Source organism: Colias philodice, chromosome 15 (genome assembly GCF_061535455.1).
Source record: "Colias philodice isolate Cphi_HAF_F1 chromosome 15, ilColPhil1 Martin Lab GWU primary, whole genome shotgun sequence".
NCBI classification, from domain to species: Eukaryota; Metazoa; Arthropoda; class Insecta; order Lepidoptera; family Pieridae; genus Colias; species Colias philodice.
Genome location: NC_143100.1, coordinates 4,598,357 through 4,617,115, shown reverse-complemented (window position 1 = coordinate 4,617,115; position 18,759 = coordinate 4,598,357). Strand labels below are relative to the sequence as shown.

The 18,759-nt window shown below is 30.4% G+C and overlaps 3 protein-coding genes across 3 annotated transcripts; all 3 read right to left on the bottom strand.

Annotated features, from left to right (window-relative positions):
- Nucleotides 1–1,000: 1,000 nt before the first annotated feature.
- LOC149482157 (proton-coupled amino acid transporter-like protein pathetic) lies at nt 1,001–5,267 on the bottom strand. Its single transcript, XM_089703965.1, has 8 exons — nt 4,971–5,267; nt 4,413–4,563; nt 3,885–4,006; nt 3,385–3,469; nt 2,868–3,112; nt 2,250–2,462; nt 1,764–1,933; nt 1,001–1,459 (listed from the first exon to the last, which is right to left on the bottom strand). Exons 1-8 carry the CDS (start codon nt 5,051–5,053, stop codon nt 1,209–1,211), a joined length of 1,320 nt encoding a protein of 439 aa, XP_089560091.1. The 5' UTR covers nt 5,054–5,267; the 3' UTR covers nt 1,001–1,208.
- A 194-nt stretch (nt 5,268–5,461) lies between these two features.
- Nucleotides 5,462–9,384, bottom strand: LOC149482156 (proton-coupled amino acid transporter-like protein pathetic). Its single transcript, XM_089703964.1, has 8 exons — nt 8,921–9,384; nt 8,571–8,721; nt 8,200–8,321; nt 7,662–7,746; nt 7,335–7,579; nt 6,831–7,043; nt 6,019–6,188; nt 5,462–5,792 (listed from the first exon to the last, which is right to left on the bottom strand). The coding sequence occupies exons 1-8, from the start codon at nt 9,001–9,003 to the stop codon at nt 5,542–5,544; spliced, it is 1,320 nt and encodes a 439-aa protein (XP_089560090.1). The 5' UTR covers nt 9,004–9,384; the 3' UTR covers nt 5,462–5,541.
- Nucleotides 9,385–9,795: 411 nt separating this feature from the next.
- On the bottom strand, nt 9,796–17,829 carry y (L-dopachrome tautomerase yellow). Its single transcript, XM_089703963.1, has 4 exons — nt 17,757–17,829; nt 17,290–17,525; nt 11,397–11,585; nt 9,796–11,313 (listed from the first exon to the last, which is right to left on the bottom strand). Exons 2-4 carry the CDS (start codon nt 17,513–17,515, stop codon nt 10,247–10,249), a joined length of 1,482 nt encoding a protein of 493 aa, XP_089560089.1. The 5' UTR covers nt 17,516–17,525; nt 17,757–17,829; the 3' UTR covers nt 9,796–10,246.
- Between the last annotated feature and the right edge of the window lie 930 nt (nt 17,830–18,759).

Below are 18,759 nucleotides of genomic sequence, written 5' to 3'. Positions count from 1 at the left end.
CGTTCGCTAAGACTTGATTCTTTCTGCAAAATCAAGTTTAAAAATACATACACAAAATTCCAATAAAATTATTGCGGGATTATGTCATGTACGTCTGTGGTAGGATAATTATAAAGAATAAGAGGAGTGTCCAGTGCGTAGGTATTTTTGGATAGCCTCGAGTTTTAGGTACAATAAATGAGAATTTTATCACTGTCAACATTTTACGATTCGCTACGCACTTGGCTCATTCAGTCTATATTTTGGTAACAATATGAATGTTCTATTGATTTAAAAATTAACAGTACCTATAAAATGGCCGCGCGTGCGACTTACTTCCCAGTGAGGGTAATGATATCTAACATTTTACCATTTATATTATAGAATGCTTGTAACTAATTCAGGATCTTAATTCAGAATGCACAAAAATTTCATACAATTTCACTGTTCAACCTCAAAGTTCAAACATTTCATAACTAAAACTCATACATTTATTTATTCAACTAGACTTATAGTTTTGAAGCGCTTTTGAATCGTCAAAATACAGAAAAATTATAATTTACCACCGATTTGGAAATTTCAGATTTTTTTCAGATTCTCCTGAATTCAATACCGGATTTTGAATTAAGAACGCACATCTTTCTGTAGAGTGAACGTGGAGTGAACTCACAAAGTAATAACATTTAAATTAAGATTATGAATCGTCAATCAACTCTTCTAAATTTTTCTGAATTCAGGATTGTGATTCCAGCGTTATTTATCGAACCACCAGTTCGATGATTTTATATCAAAGTTTATGTTTTCAATCACTCGTATTATAATTATCATTATTATGACAGGGGCTACCTTTGAAACAAAGGTAAACAAATTAAAAACATTTTTGAACTACATATTAATTTATGATAAGTGAATTTGTTAATCTTTTTTTATTAATGTAAGTACAATAAAGATAAACGATTATATAAGGACCTTGACATAGCTTACATGTTTGAAAACACATTTAAAGTAAGCTGACTAAGAAAATTTAAGACCAGTCTGTTTATCCCTTTTTCTGTTCAATTTCTGATTATATCTTGTGTTCTACAACAGAATAGAAACAACTTATATTGGAGACATTGCTCTTGTATTTTGTAAAGGAGTAAGTTTTACAAAACAGTTCTACAAAATACAAAAGTTATGAGTAACATTTCATATTTTCTACGAATAACAACAAAAATCATAGAAATATTTTATTCCGTTGTATTCCTAAGTTTTTCTATAATATCTAGGACAGTGACAGTGCATCCAGAAACTGCACAAAATACACCGAATACGACAATCAGAACATTTTTCCATAAGATCCAGTTATATTTCCCAAGGTCTTCCCATCTGAATATAGTTTCTACTACTCCTGGTATAATAAGTCCTAGCGTTGAATAAAACAGAGCTCCTACTAGGTTAGTTATGTGTTCTAACATTGGTAACGCTACTCCGACTCCACCTGAAAACATAGAATTGTTGAATAAAGCTATAAACATGGTGATTGGTGTTTATTTATGTAGGTATACTAGATTTAAGGTGAAGAAGAAGTGATTTAATATTATCTCTTGGATTTTCCAGTTTATTAATTACTGGTGCGTCTAATTTCGTTCTCATGGAATGAAATAATTCTTTTATTTTCATAAAATAATAAATTGAGTAGTTTTAAAATTATTTCAATGAGGCAATATAACATGACATAAACTGGATTTTTTGAAATAACGGTAATTCTTACATAATATTTTAACTCCTTCGTGTAAACTTACCGCAAAAAAGCACGACAGCGGTTCTGCCAAATATTTGTGTTATATTTCTATATTCCTTTCGTATGTGGGGTTCAATAAATCTTGTTAGAACACCAACAACGACAAAGAAGTGCAATGGATAAGTAAGAAATATAGAGAGTGCTATAAAAATCTTCGCGAAAATTGCTGGCCTGAAAAATGTATATTATACAATTATTATTATTCATTATATAGATATGTATAATTTAGTTAAAAGTACGTGTATAATATATTTTCTAGTATAAAGGTAAATGAATCGAATTACCAGATATATTTGTACTCGTAAATCAAAAATCAACTAATAGAGCTTTAGAATTATCCTTTCTTAATTAATTAAAGTCCATAAAACTCCAACTTCTATAAAATTTGCATTGTTTATAAACCATTGAAGTATTTAACAGTTTCAATTTTCAAAATATTTTTTACACAATACATTAGCCTAAAATTCATGAAAAAAAAAAATCATACCAATCGTCAATAGGCAAGTTCAACGTGATCGAGCCCCTCAATTCATCGCCATATCTTAAATATCCGAACAGCCCAAGGATGGTATATAGAACCATGATGAACGTCATGGCTATCACCAGCACGCCTGGGCATCCAAGGAAATGCTGCGGCTTCTTCATGGCATTCTCTACCGGCATCACGACACCGATGCCTTCCATTGCGAAGATCACTGTACTAATTATTAATGTTATTAATGTGTATGTAGTGATTAAAAAATATAATGCTTTATGGTTCTAATGTTTGTAATTTGTGTACGTATGCATTAATGAAAAAACTCGTTAAACATTAGGTAAACTAGAAAAATATTAGAAAGAATATTCAATTTAAGTTCCTGTTTACAGATACATACAGTTTTGATCGTTTTATTAAAAGCATATTTGCCAAATAAAAGTGGACTAGTATTTGTTAAGTTATTAGGTTCATGAAACATTGAAAATATGTTTCCTATTTTTAGCTACCGAATTAATACGAAACATCGTACGTGTATAGGTATTGTATGTGTATGTTGTTATAGTATCTTGCAATTATCGTAATTTTAACTTCCACTCAAATTATACATACGTGTAAAACTATACTTACGAAAGAAAAGCCGGTAGTCGCGCTGCTGGGCCCACAACTTTCCTATCCGCAACAGATATTTCATCTTTAAAGATATAATATATGCATATTGCAAACGTGGCGACCAATAAAACGTTAGCAACCAACGAAAATGGGGCTAACCATTTCAAATATCTAATTTGGCACATCAAACAAAGTGGGATTAGTATGATTAAGCAATAATATTCGACTGGCAGAATAATTGTTGGCACATATCTATCGAAGAGCTGAAATGATAACGAAAATATATTTTGTAGTACATTTAATTTTTTTTTATTAAGACAAAGATTATAAATTTAAAAGTTGTAAGTATCTATTTACCGCTTCCTCTGCATACAGAAAAGTTCCATAAACACTATAAAACCATTGTATATTAGATATAGCCTATATTTTCAGTTTTTAATGCTGAATGTATAAAAAATAGAGATAAAGATATAGACCAAAATATTGTAGACGTGTTCTATGTTATTGAGTAAGTATATATAAAAATATTAACTACCTGTTTTATTGAATCGGCTATTAAAACTGTAAAAATACAACATACACCTAAGTAAGTGAGTAATTGTGCCACCTCCGCAAATATTCTGAAAAATATAAGATTAAGAATAAATTTGATTTTTCTTCAATTCTCCAATACAAACAAATTTGAAGACAATGCGAAAACATACGAGTTGGTTTTAACATCATGATAGTGATAGTAGGTTAGCATACCATTTCCATAATTATCCAGTATGACATTGGCATTCAGCCTTCAGTGAAAGTATGTACCAGTACCTACTATCATTATCATTTCGCATTCAAGGTTTTTATTCTGAAATTCAGTCGTAAGGCGTTCGGTTAAAATGTCTGCATCTTTAGATACTGACTGTCTTATTTAGTTTCATCTGATTATTATAATTTACGTAAACGGACTGAGATAACAGACATTATTATTTAAAACTAAAACAAAAACATACAGCTGATTACAAATAATGCTTGCATAGAAAATTTATTACTTACCGAGCAAATTTAGCAAATGGTTTAATTCTTTTATCCCCAATAGAGAATGCTGCTTCGCAAGTTTCAGCATAATTTAATAAAGGTTTCCTAAGAACTTTACAACATCCACGAGATACCTTAACCTGAAATGTTTCAAATTAATTACACAAACACGATTGTTCAATTTTTAAATATTTTTATTAAATATTGACACAAATATTTAGTTTTACAATCTTCATCATCACTACATAGTATAAAACAAAGTCACTTTCTCTGTCCCTATGTCCCTTTGTATGCTTAAATCTTTAAAATTACGCAACGGATTTTGATGCGGTTTTTTTTAATAGATAGAATGATTCAAGAGGAAGGTTTTAGTATACAATTTATTAGGTTTTAAACAAAGCGGGCGAAGCCGCGGGCGGTAAGCTAGTCAATAATAAAACGAACATACTTATTTGTTTGAGAACGGGTGCGAAGTAGGTACTCGATCTTAAAGACTATTTCATTTTAATTTATTTTGAGGTATGATAGAAAGCTTAAGCTACTTACAAATATGTGAACACAGTGACCACAAATAAATGCTACTATTATTGTGCCCACAATACCAAAGCCCCATCCAGCATTGGAAAAGGCAAGAGGCATAGCAAGGATCCCTGATCCTAGTGAAGCTTTCAATAAATTTGCTAAGGATCGTATATCTCTGAAATTAAGTTATAAGTACTCAAAATAACGTTTTCTTATAAATTTTGTATTTGTGTCATGCCATTTTACATTGAATTGCTCAATGTTATAAGGACTAAATAATAAACTAGAAACATAATAGAAGGCAATGCACAGCTTTGCAATAGTATTCGTATTTACAGTTATTTGTAGGTACAACTACCAACTAGGTTGTATAAATTGAAAAACGTCTGAATCTAAAAACATACTTTAATGTGACGCTTTAAAACAGACTTTCATATAATCAAAGATGAACTCGCTTGTTATTATTCGCAAGAACATCAAAGGTTCATTATGGAAAATGATCCTCATCAAATGTCAATTTTTTCACATCGATTTATATTATAGTGTTATAAAGGTTGCTTCAATTATAATAAATTGACTTACGAGTTAGGCTTTTTGACTTGTCGATGTTCATAAGGATTATATTCCTTCTCTTGCGTGTTTTCCGCATCATTAGGTACACTCATGTTATCACTTGAGAAAGGTATTAATTATCTTTCGTTCCACGTTTATAGAATGCGCGTGCTTTCATAAGAAAATCGCTCTTAAAATACAATAATATAGAAGCAAGAATTAATTCCGATTCGAGGTTGGTGAATGACAAGGTTTGTATAAACATAAGTGTTTTATAGTTATAATCTCAGTATTTAAATCGTAGATAACAATGAGATAAATACTGGAACCCTATAACGTATGCAGTATGAAATGTTTAAACTATCTTTACAAAATTTGAACAAGCATGAATTAGCAATGTTAGATACTCTTATATATTAAAAATGTTGTAAATAAGCAAATTCTTATTACACCTGCACCTGTATAAATGTTTTCTTTAAACTTTATATTAGGTATTTAAATTAAACTACATAGTATAAAATTTTCAATACTTTAATAAATTACAATAATTTCACGGATATGTATTGTCTAAGAAATAATATTAAATTAATAACTACATTTACTATTCCATTTTGCTATTTAATATGGCGATGATGTCAAGAACTGTGACTGTACATCCTGATATTAAACTTCCGAGACCGAATAAAACAATGAAGATATTCTTTACTAGGACCCATTTAAAGGTTCCAAGGTTGTTCCATCGGAACACAGTCTCGACTATTCCAGGGATTACAAGTCCTAGGATAGAGTAGAAACAGGCGCCAACGAGATTGATGATTTGTTCCAGTAAAGGCAATGCCACACCAATCCCAACTGAAAGAAATAATATTTCTGTAATAGATTTATATCATTAAATTGTAACATTGTAAATGTGGGATAACAATAACCTCGATGGTTATTTTTATTCAATCAATATGTAAATTTTTCATGATTGTAAACTCCACCTGTTGCCATTCTTTCCTTTGACTAGGTATGGTAGAGTTAAATTTATAATGTATGTTGACAGTAGAATAATTTTAATAGTTGAATATGAACTTACCACAAAAGCAAACTCCTAAAGTCCGTCCTCCAATATCAGCTATGTTCTTATAACGATCCCCAATATACGAATCGGTGTATCTCTTAAATATATCAAAGACTACGTAAAATTGTAAGGGATACGTGAAGAAGATAGACAAGGCGATGAAAACTTTAGCAAATATAGCGGCCCTGAAAGGAAAATTTCAAATAAGATTGAGTTTAATGTAAAGTTAAAGATATAAAAGAAAAGTGAACGGCATCTAATGTAAAGTGAAATTAATAATTAACTACGAATAAACTGATTGAACAAATATCAGCTCTTACAGGAATTTTAACTCAGTATTGCTTTCTATACGGTAGCCGTACTCTTTATAATTACATAATAACATATTTATTAAATCTATACAATATCATAATAACCCACTCAAAAAGCGATTACTGGGTACAGTATAGTAAAAACAAGCTTAACAATTTAAGTGTTTGATAGGTTATCGATATTAGCATTAAGCTCTTTTACAGCAGCGGTATCTTTAAAGTTACAATGAATACATAATTGGGATTAAAGTAAGAAAGTTATTGTTTAATAAATATTATTTTCTGTTAAAGTTGTTGTTTGGAATAATAGAAAGATATTTCAAAGCTCGTCTATTCAATAAATGTCTTCACTACATGAACTACATAAAACCAAATTTTATTAATTGGAAAAATATTTAATCGTTAGATAAATAGTTTATTTTCAGTTAATACATTTAGGATATAGTAATCATGGTTATATCATATATGTTTAGAATTTGATTATAATAGTTTAAAACAAACTAAAAGCATATTTACCAGTCGTCAATCGGGAGATTTAGCGTTATGGATCCTCTTGCAAGGTCCCCATAACGAAAGTAACCGAATAGACCCAATGTACTATAAAAGAATACGATAGCCGACATAGCTACCACTAGAACACTAGGACATCCAAGAAAGTGTTGTGGTTTCTTCATAGCATTCTCGACGGGCATGACCAAGCCGATGCCTTCCATTGCAAAAATTACGGTCCTGAAGAATTTATGTTTATTTAATAAAATGTCCTTTTTTAAATCTAGGTCGGATTTTACTATTAACGTAATAATATAGTGCTTTTTTATTTCATTCTTATAAATATTTAATAATTAATAATATGTTAATTGTAGTGGAGATTTATAAGAAAGGAGGTAACACATTCTTCTTGCTTTAACGAGAGAATTTAAAGTAGATGAATAATTTTGAAATTATCAATATTTAATGTATTAAAATTGATCGACCGTTATAATTGCAAAATCATGAACTGAGTCACCTTTCTCAACTTACGATATAAAAGCCGGAAACCGGGCCGGGTCACCGACAACTTTCTTATCTGAAAAGTTGATTTCATCCCCAAAAATATAATAAAGGCAAATAAGGTATGTTGCTACTAAGAAAAAGTTTGCTAGCATTGAGAAAATAGCGAGCCACTTCAAATATTTCACTTGGCATAACAGGCACAATGGTATTAAAATGATGAGACAGTAGTATTCCACAGATAAATTGACGCCGGGAACATATCTGTCTACGAGCTGAAAAAAAAAAAATTGTATTATACAATAACGTAAACAATACAATGTAATTTAAATGAAGTTACAATAAAAATTTGCAAACCTGTTTGATAGAATCCGATATCAAAACTGTATAAATACAACAAACACCGACGTATGTTGATAGTAGTGAAAATTCGGCGAAAATACTGAAATATAATAAATACTTTATTTATTGTTATACCTATATTATACATTAGTTGGCAATGAGAATGAGGAACTAAACAACATCGTAGAAAGTTATATTGAGGTGTTAAACTAACATAATGTGTCGTCGGCTATAGCTTTGTTATAATTTTTTTGGACATTATTTGATCAAGTTAATTTGTATCGTTTAATGTAATTCATCAATTTTATTATATGTAATCGAAATATAGATATTAGCCACAAGTACATTATTTTGTAGCACTATTGTGGTATGTTAAAGAAAACAATGAAGTCATAATATGAACGAAATTACAATTATTGCTTGATAACAAATTGTATTTTTTGGGCTTTATTAAAATATTTAATTGGTTCTGAGTGTTTAAATTGTGAATTGAATGAATAGGGACAGGAAATTGAAAGAAAGTAATATTATCTATAAGTAATCAATTCAATACCTCGCTGCTTTGGAGTATCTGTGAAGGCATTTAGGTCCATTATTGAATGCAGATTCACAAGTTTCAGCGTAATTTAGTTGAGGCTTCTTTTCGATTTTACAACAACCTCTAGACGTTTTCACCTAAAACAAATTATAAAATAGTCAGACATTTTCTTTTAGAATAATTTATAAAATGAAAAAACATGAACTACGCTAGGTTTTAAGTATCTACGAGACGATAAGTCACGGGCATCAACCATTAAAAATGAAATTATGTTATGATATTTATGATAATAATAAATGGGTACCTACTTAGTAAAACTAACATGTTGTTTGAGATAATCAATTTCAGGAATAGTTTTATTGACACTTATATAAAAATTAACTCACCAAAATATGAATACAATGTCCACAAATGACACCAACAATAATTGTTCCTATAATTCCGACACCCCATCCAGCATTCGAAAATGCCAGGGGACCAGCTAATAGTCCCGAACCTAACGAAGCTTTTATTATGTTTGCGGTAGCCCTTACGTCTCTGAAATTATTTGAGACATTTGTTCAACATAAAATAATTAAAAAGAAGAATATGATTAATGTGTAAGTATAAAGATTTTTATTACATTTTGTATGAAACGTTATGATAGATACATATCTACCTACATGAATGACGAATGTGTCATGGATAATAATGATAAATGTTTGTAAAACAGAATGAATTAATTTTAAAAACTTACGAACTAGGTTTTAACACTTTTCTATGTTCATACGGATTGTATTCACTTTCCTTACAGTCGATCTTCTCTATTGTCACACTCATAATGTAAAAATACACTTCACTTAACAATACAGTTTCACTTTTAATTAACAGGAACCATTTAATATAAAATTCAGGTATAATTCCATCCGTCGTATAGTTCAGTCATTAATTTAGAACACTTCAATTAACGTTAAATCTAAATAGTCTACAATTACAACCTTACCCTTGTTTGACACTCGAAGCCTACAGTGAGCAAACAATGCGGGTGTTTTATAGTTTAAGACTTAGATAAAAATGTTAAACCAATCACGGTTTGTCTAAATATTCAACGACATTCTTCATAAACATAGTTCATAAAATAAGGTGTCGGAAGCGCACAGGTTTGGTGATAAGTGATAACTGAATAATATCGTATGAAATCATGCAACAATAGATCTGTCGTGAAGGTAATGACGGTGTATGAAATGATGAAACGATAAAATTATGATTGTTTTATGAATTGTTCTGAACATGCATAGGATTTTATCCATTTTTAGTTGTTTATGGAAAAGTAGTTTTTAACCATTTGTAACTAATAATATTTTATGTTTGGTGTTCAACGAGGATAATATCAGAAGGAACGCAAACGTTATGAAAGATTGAATTAGAAATTGTGTAGTAGTTATAATTAATAATATCTACATTTAGAAATTCTCTCCAAGGTCGTACTTTATTGATTGTTAATAATTGCTTTTATAGACATCCAGATTTCGGATTTTATTATTAGAAACATACGGTTCAGACATGAAAGTACCTAGTCTAAAGTCTACTCTAGAATTAAAATTTACAACTATCAAGGGTACAATAAAACGCTTTATACTTAAATTCATTTATTTTTTAACATTTTTATAAATGATTTCAGATTGTTCACAACAAAATATTATGGTATATATTACTATAATCTTGTACTAGTCATACAATCTAATTTCATAAGAACACGCGGCAAAATAATTCGATTTTATATCGATTATTTTTCATTACATTTACATTTAAAAACATTTTCTCACGCTATACGACAATCATTCATTTGAGCTTTGCTTAAATATAATAGTGACATTTAACTATGCTAAAAAATATATGCATCGCATATTATGTTCTACGAATAAACAATTATTCTTCATTCATAATACACTCATTACTTAAATACTATGATTTTCAAACTACTGATTTCATTTGACATTTTGGGCAATAACTTTCAGATATTTTCATATGTAAATGAAAATGCTGAATTTCAATATTTTGTTAGCTCTCAAAAGTACAATTATTAGTATGGACTATAATTGTTTTTGGCGAACCACCAGGGCCTGTTTGAGCTTAGAAGTGGTTTAGGTGTAGGAAAAACGTATGACTGAGATGGTTGACTGGGGAACTGGTAGGAGAATTGTTGACGAGCGTTGTTAGTATAAGTCGGAAGAGATCTGAAAGCTGGGGAAATGCCTGTAAAAGTTTGAGGAGTTACAGAAGCAAGGTTTGCATCGTAAAGACTCAGTGAATTGTCGAAAGTTGGATTTTTAAACTGCGTGATTGCTTGAGATGGATCAGGTTCACAAACTGTTCCTTGTACCAGTGAGTCGAAATTAGCCGCATAAATTCTAAAATTGATATCGCTGTAATCAAGTTCTGATTCCAAAAAGACGGCCATACGATCTGAAATAACCCAAACATTCCTATCGTTATCAATTTTCACGTCACAAGGGAAAATAAGACCGACATCATCTTTATCAGCGATAGCAGTGTTTTGCGGTTTGAGTGGAAGGTTTGTGTTCCAACATCCAATAGCATTTTGATCGATTAAATTGTAAAGTTGGACACCCGTTTCATCCATAACTTTAGATGTCGTATGAGTATTAGGGCCACGAGATCCAACAACTTTGAAGTCATGGTATGAGCCTTCTACTTTAGATTCATCTCTTAAGATACGCGTAGACACGGCGAACTCCGTGTAACTTGACAAAGGACTGAAGTAAAGGGTTCTGAATCCATCAGGTCCCCTGGGTGAAGCAGAAATTCCGAATATTCCTTCAGCTCCCCATTGGAAGTTCAGACCTGCGATGTTGAAGTCACCGACCAATGGATCGGGGAAGAAGTAACTGTGACTAAAGCGCCATGATTTGTTTTGTTCCCACGAATAGGCGATTAATCCATATCCAAGCTCGTCTGAGAAGTATGCGAAGGTATCGTCACAGGAGTCACCTTCGTCTAAGGCTATGTTAGCGATGAAAGTTGTGGAGACAATATCTTCATTCCTGAATACATATCTTCTTAAACGTCTGTTGGTGTTTAGGTCGTATACGTTCAATGCGTAGGGACACACGTTGGTTACATTAGGATCTGAAAAAAATATATCAAAGTCAATATTCTACAAATCATGATTTATTAATATAGTTATTTATATCTGCTTATTGAACTCTTACCATATCCATAGGTACCGACATCTAAGACCCACAAACGATCGCATTTGTCTGCCTTGATTCTGTACACAGTAGTTAGACCTTCCTCACAATTTCCTAATTCATTTTCTCTAAAACTTGGATATGGTGTCAGTTTCGGAGACGGATCATAGGGAGCATCCATATCAATGTAATTTAATGTGGCAGGAATACCTGTGAAAATAATAAAAATTATTGATTACTTTATTATTTAACATTCCTAATATTGAGGTGGTTCAATTGTTTTAAGCAATTAAATTTAAGTTAAGGAAATACCTCGTGAAGGTTTCATGTCATGTCATACGTTCATATACATTTAAGTACATAAATTGACCATGATTCATTACCAAGAAAAATACATTACAGACATTCATTAGATAATTTTGACTTGAGTATAATAATTCAAATCGATTTAAGACAGCCGATAATAATCTACAGGCTTTGTACTAATTTTAACGTTAAAATATGAATAGTTGTTAAGCCCTTAGATACTGTTAACCCATATTGATAAATGTTGGTAGGCGAACTGAGTTCCGCCAACTCAATACATCAATCTTCATAGGTACAAATAAATGACCATACTTAATCAATTTACCTGTGTCCTGTTTGGCAAAAACGATAGTTACAGTACAGAAATTGTTAACTTTGCATAATTGATTGATGTATCATAATTTGGCCCAGCTCTAGTTAAATTAAATGGGAAAACTTAACCTTTAGTTTAGGTTAGGTCAGTAAAGTTGTTGCTTGTAAAGTGACGCATCTTGCTTTATCCAATGGTTCAAATTAAAACGAAAAGGTCTGTCTGTGTCCGTTAATTTTGTGTGTCAAATTTAACATCAACAACCGATTATAGCATCGTTTAATTTGTTAGAGAAATCAGGTTTGAGCCAGTTAGTGGATTGTTGGTAACTTAACAGTTGAGTGTTATCAGATGATGAGATAATATTTATGGATTAAAGATGTCCCAATAGGACAGACTGCTCGGTAAATATTTACTTATGTAATTCTGTTTGTGAAGGGAAAAAGGTTTTAAAAATGTATGTTGAATTGAACATTTTAATTGCTTATTTTCATTGCAGATAGTGTCATAATATTATAATTCGTGAAAATATATTTGTGCGAAGAGTGTGCCATTACAATTAGGGAAATATTATAGGATTTAGGTATACAATTTCTATATAAAATTAAGCTTCATAAGATTTTTAATTTTTTAAACCTTTAGTTTCTTTCAAATGATTCGAGATTAAATAGAAGATATGGTTTGGTAGCTCTATTTATGAAAAACTGTTTTCGTGTAGGAAATGAGTATACAAATTCAACATGGTTTCTATACAAGGGTCTGTCTAAAATTAGTTGCGTGTTCAATAAGGCGTTTTCGGTAATTAATTAATTATTACAAAGAGATACCTTCAGTTTCAATGAAACTTAATAAGCAACACTCGATCTTTATCTAATAACGTTATCTAATTAATCCCTAGATTATAATTAATAGCGCATACAAATATAATTGAAAGACGCAAATAGACAATAATAATATGAGAGAATTATACCGTAATAATTCCGGAACTATTATCCTTCAAATTAGTGATTACTTAATAAAAACTTACAAAGAGTTCTTTGAAATACATAATTACAAAATCGAGACTAAAATTAAATTTCTTTTCTATTTTTGTATTTAGGTTTTAAGGTCGTATAATGTGCTATACATCTATTTTTAGATTTTATGTTGTGAAACGTATCAACGCAGATGAAATTCTATTTTACTTAGCTATATCTTCACTCGGGCTACTAGTTATTATTCTGTGACTCGGGTTGACCCGGGACACCGAATAATAACTAGTAGCTAGCTCCCGCGATAAAAAATAGCCTAAATGAACCGGTAAAGTGATAAAAACAATTTTTTTTTAATTTTAATCTGGTTGTTTTTGGGTTAAATCGTAACAATCAAAACAAAAACATCATTCCTCTTCATAAATCATCCGTCAGCGTCATTGTCGTTGAAAAAAGTTAATTATATGTTGATTATTTTTAAATTTTCCGCGCATCTTATTTTTTTCTGGCATAGAAATCCTCATAATAATAAGCACAACAAAAAAGAATTAGGTAGTTGAAATTGGTACAAATAGTCACGTGTAAGTGAATATTTGCACCAATGCCGTGATTTAAGGAGATAAGGATGATATCATAATAAAAGTATAAAAAAATAATACTGTGCTAATATCATAAAGCTAAAGAGTTTGTTTGTTTGCTTGAACGCGCTTATCTCAGAACCACCGGTCCGATTTGAAAAATTATTTCTCTGTTTAGAGATAGTCTATTATTATTTCGAGGAAGGGGAGTATAGACTTTAATACATCATCACGCTAAGATCAATGATATTTTATGTATAGATACGTTATATACTCACAATATATCCAAAAAAAATGCTTCATATGCAGTGTCAGGCACACACAAATACAATTTTCATTTTACTTGATTTATTACATTGACAGACTGTATAAGAGAGATGGCTCTAATAAAATGATATAAACAAAAAAGACAAAGATAGTTTGTCACTTCCGCGCAGGTGTAAGCAAAAGTCATAAGAATTCGCCAATTAAATATAAATAAACAAATAGTTGCCATGGTAATTGGCATAGACTAACGACACAGAAGGTTCAATGTTATAGATATAGATGTTAGGTTTCCTGCACAAGTAAATAAATGTGACAATTTCATTTACTATTTTATGATTATTATGATGTCGTATTACAATGAAAAAAAAAAAATTTTTTTTGGAGATATAACAGCTGTATTAAGTATTTATTACTAGCTGTGGTGTTCGTTTTCGGTCATCATCATTTCACCCGATAAACACCCACTGCTGAGCATACTGCATAATCCTCCTTATAGAACTCCATAAGGACCGATCTTACGCTATTCGTTTCAAGGCAGTTCCCGAAACCCGTACAAGGTCATATCACTCCAACTTGTAGGATAATTATAATAATAGTGGTGCCTAGATGAAAAAAAGGATGAAATAAAAGAAAGGATGAAGTATAAGCCTTTTTTATCTAAAACACAAATAAAATTTATGTTCAATAGCTATTTACAGAAAAGCAAATAGCATTTTTCGTCAGTAGCGATAATCTTTTCTTTAATGTTTACGTATATTCAACACACAGATTCAACATCATTTTATTTTTATTTATCATTTTATTATTGCAAACAAACATTTTTGCCATCACGATTTCATTGTATATAATAAATAGCTATATTTGTTAATTATATGCACTGGATGTAAACTGTGGATTTAAATATAAAAATAATCAAGTATTTAATAACCGTTCTATTTTCAATAATCGTATCTACATGATAATCTTTGAACACAGTGTACGCTAGCTTTGTCACACTAGTGATTGAAGCAATGTTTTATCCCTTTCATTATTTCAATACACGTGTCAAGCAAGTGTCATTCATAAAGAATTGTAAATTGTTATTTTTACTCTTAAACTGTATAATTTAATATATTTTGCTGTGATATGATATTCCTTTATCTTTTTTTATTTTTTTGCACGAATACGTGCACTTTCTGAACACACAGGAAGGCATTTTCGACAACTTTAATGTACCTATCAGCATATACGCTCACTGGGACCGGTGACAATCTGACTGATTGCATTGGTCCCAAATAGGACCAATTCACGGAATCAGTTTTGGTGCGTTGATGACGTATCTACCTCTTGTTTCTATATATAATATCATTGGCTAAGATCGATAGGAGCTCAGAGGAGCAATGCTGATAAAACCGAGGGGCACAGCTAGTTTTTGTATAAATGTAATTATATTAAATTGAGGTATTTAAAAAAAATGGGTTATTTCGATGTTGCGGTTCAGCAGTTGTGCCGGCGTAACGCAAATCATAAACACCAGCGATTAAAAGGAAATGTTGCTAATCATCTTTTTGCACGCCCGGGCGTGGTTGCTTCTTGCATAATTACCTCATTTTATTTATTACATATCATAGCATTATTATGCACTTTTTTGTTACTCATTTCAATTACTCTTGTTTGTTATTCTATCTTATGAATTTATAGCCCGCGACCATTGTCTGTTTTTTCTGCTGTTTGAAGAATTTTAATTAATGGAGCCTGTGGATAATTTTCAATCTTGCATTATATGTATGTGAATGTAAACTAGGTCATTGTCGGATGAAATGCACTCATTTTAAAATTGAAATATGATCGGCATTTATATTATTATTCTATACTAGTCGTGGTATACAATAAAATAATTAAGTTTTTATTAGGGCTACACAAGAAGCTTATATCTAATACACTGGAGATTACACTGTGAAAGGGATAAAAAAACATACAGGCGTCATTCAACGTCATATTTTCTTGTTACAAGTTGGTCATAGTGCAATCTCCAGTGTATTAGATATAAGCTTCTTGGGGCTACATCAAAGATGTTAGGGCATTTTTGCTGTGTTGGATAAAATTATTTTTTTACTGCTTATAACTCGTGATACTCAATTCTTATTTTAAATTTAGTAGGTAACTTATTCTATTTTCGGGCCCCAAATATAAACATAATAAAATTTAGGTCAATTTAGTTTAAAAAATATATCCAAAACGAGCACATTATTATTTATGAAACATGTATTTCTGAACTTATTTTAAAGTTGTATTTTTATATCTTTTCAGACATTACTTGTACATCTAATGAAGTTATTTTTTGCGCTGTAATTATGTCAATGGAGATTGTAAAACTATTATCGTTCAAGCTGAGATTTATTTGAATAAGAAAATATAGTTATTACCCACACAGCTATTAGCTAATAACTTAAAAAACATGAAGGAAAAAGGAAAGATTTTTTTTGGTGGTTATGTGTTTGTTTGATATGGACATAGGAAAATTTAGTATAGGGTCGCTGACCAAAATAAACATGGTGCAATAGATAAAGTTAAAAAGAGCTACTGAATCTACAGCCGTGAGAAGTATAAAAAAATAATTTAAATTAATCAATTTTTTCTATTTAGGAAATGTATAGATTTCCTAGGATATGTGTATAAAATAATTTATTTCACACTATTCTGTGCGATTTTAGGAATTATATACAATGACGGATTACATAAATTTCCGGTAACATATATAATATTTTGAGTAGCTCATGTATTAATATAATAAATAAAAGCGTTGGTGTAATAAAGGCAACTATTGCAAACATCGGAGAATTTTAGCTACTCCCATAAACAACAAAAAATCGATATTATTAATATTTCTAAATTTAAGGCCTTTTATACATAGGTACGATGTTTAAATAGAGTATTTCCTTTCCTCGTTGTAGCATTTTTATCACGTATTCTTGCACTTTTCATCGTTACATACTTGAACATAGAACATATTTTATAGAAAGTAGGAAATTGCAATATTATGTTGATGTCGAGAAATATTAAGTCTAAATAAGCACTACTATTGCGTTTCTTATGATAACAAATGTAAAATGAACAGGATCAAGTGATAATTAAGTAAGTAAATTAAAATAATTTTGAAAGGAGAAAATTATTCCATCCTTCTTAATTTTATTCAAATTGAGCAAAAACTATCATTTTAATGGTATAATTATGATTAGTGAAATTAGAGACTTCATCTATTTTTAATTTTAGGCAATTTTGAAAAGTCATGCATATTATTAGTTTGTATTTATTATTACTAGTCTGAATTGAATTTTTTTTAAGTTCTTAAAATAAACTAGGTAATTGAAATATTTTTTTAGTCCACGTAGCTATGCTATCATATAATTTTCATTGGATGCAAAATTTGATTTTATGACTATCCGAGAATTTCATATAATTAAGATATTAAAAAAAAAGAAATCTGGAATATAAACACTAACCTGGGAACCATCTGGGAACGGAGACGAAAAGTTTGTTCCTCCATCTCTCAATGCCAACAGGCAGGGCATTCTTTGGGTTTAGAGCTCCGCTGTCAATATCCCTTTGCTTTGCAAAAGGATCTGGATAGTTCCAATCCAGAACATTCCAGGCGTAAAGTTCCCGAAGCTTCACCGTCGCAGAAGCAACGACTAAGATGTAACTGAATACGAGAAGACGTCCCACCATTTTTGTGTAACTGTGAATTCAAACGGACATGTTAAGATCCAATTGACGTCATTGTTTTTTTAAACTTGTATGTATTATGGGCACTCTTAATTTTCATTTTCACTATAGATGCTATAAATATTTAATTTTATCAAAGTTTAAAAAAGGTCTATTTTGCTAATAACTACATAAAGCTGCTGCGTTTAAAATCGATACAGTTTTTGATAAAACGTGTAAATAATATGATATATACATTACGTACAATCAGTTGTAAACAGCCCTACGATTGACTACAGCTGTTTGAATGAAACTAAAGTAATATGAGTAACCCCAGCCTTTTAAAACTTACCATATTCTCCTTCCAGTGCGTTAACGCTGAGGAAGTGATCACAGAGTTACTAAGAAATTGCATCATATTAAAATTTTGTGAATCTTAATTGCCACAACATATCGAAAAAATATTTTTAAATAATTTGTTTCACACGCACTCAATTTTTAATTAAATTAAAACATTAAATTCATTTTAAAATTATGCTAATTTTGCTGCAATTGCCTTTAAAATATGTTCAAATGGAAATGTATTATTCTTGTTTTAATGGACTGCAAAATATAAGGCTTTCGTAACAAAATAAACTTAAAAATGCAAACAATCCAAAAATAGAAAATGTTTTCATATAGGTACGTGTTGTAATGTTAGAATGATATAACATAAAATTGGTCTTTTTACTGACCAACGTTCCTTTTCTAGTAAGCTATATTTTATAATGAAATTGTACTTATAATCTCATATTACATATTTATTATATACTTATCACAAGAACTGGTATAAGGCTGTGTGTTATATCTCTGCTTGTTCTCTTTCTTATGTGTATAATGTAAAAGAAATAACATAATAACTTCCTAAGCATTATGTATATGGATTACACTCCACAATTACACTACCATTATTTACATACCTATCTACAAATGTCTACTGTTCAGAACGATGGGAAGGGATAAAAACCTTTTTCCAGGCACATCTTAATGCAGCAAAAACGTCATTATTTAATAATTTTACCTTTTTTAATGCAGAAATGTTTCATAGACACTCAAACTAAAACTTAACTCGAAAACCGTTATCAATAAAGATTTTTGTCGTGTATTGATTCATTATGTTAATCTACTTTTATATAGTTTAAAAAGCGAGGAAATAAAATACATTATTGCGCTGATATGTAAATCGGGTTTCATAGCTCTATGGCGATACATTTACCCACGTGCGGTAG

Excerpts from the sequence above, each read along its gene's own strand:
- LOC149482157 (XM_089703965.1), bottom strand. The coding sequence starts at position 5,053 with ATGAGTGTACCTAATGATGCGGAAAACACGCAAGAGAAGGAATATAAT. Across the intron at positions 1,934-2,249 it reads AACTTGCCTATTGACGATTG|GCCAGCAATTTTCGCGAAGA; the intron begins GTATGATTTTTT and ends TACATTTTTCAG. Across the intron at positions 1,460-1,763 it reads CGCTGTCGTGCTTTTTTGCG|GTGGAGTCGGAGTAGCGTTA; the intron begins GTAAGTTTACAC and ends CTATGTTTTCAG.
- LOC149482156 (XM_089703964.1), bottom strand. The coding sequence starts at position 9,003 with ATGAGTGTGACAATAGAGAAGATCGACTGTAAGGAAAGTGAATACAAT. Across the intron at positions 8,322-8,570 it reads GACATTGTATTCATATTTTG|GTGAAAACGTCTAGAGGTTG; the intron begins GTGAGTTAATTT and ends AATTTGTTTTAG. Across the intron at positions 5,793-6,018 it reads TTTAGGAGTTTGCTTTTGTG|TTGGGATTGGTGTGGCATTG; the intron begins GTAAGTTCATAT and ends TATTTCTTTCAG.
- y (XM_089703963.1), bottom strand. The coding sequence starts at position 17,515 with ATGGTGGGACGTCTTCTCGTATTCAGTTACATCTTAGTCGTTGCTTCT. Across the intron at positions 11,586-17,289 it reads CGTTCCCAGATGGTTCCCAG|GTATTCCTGCCACATTAAAT; the intron begins GTTAGTGTTTAT and ends TTATTTTCACAG. Across the intron at positions 11,314-11,396 it reads TGTCGGTACCTATGGATATG|ATCCTAATGTAACCAACGTG; the intron begins GTAAGAGTTCAA and ends TATTTTTTTCAG.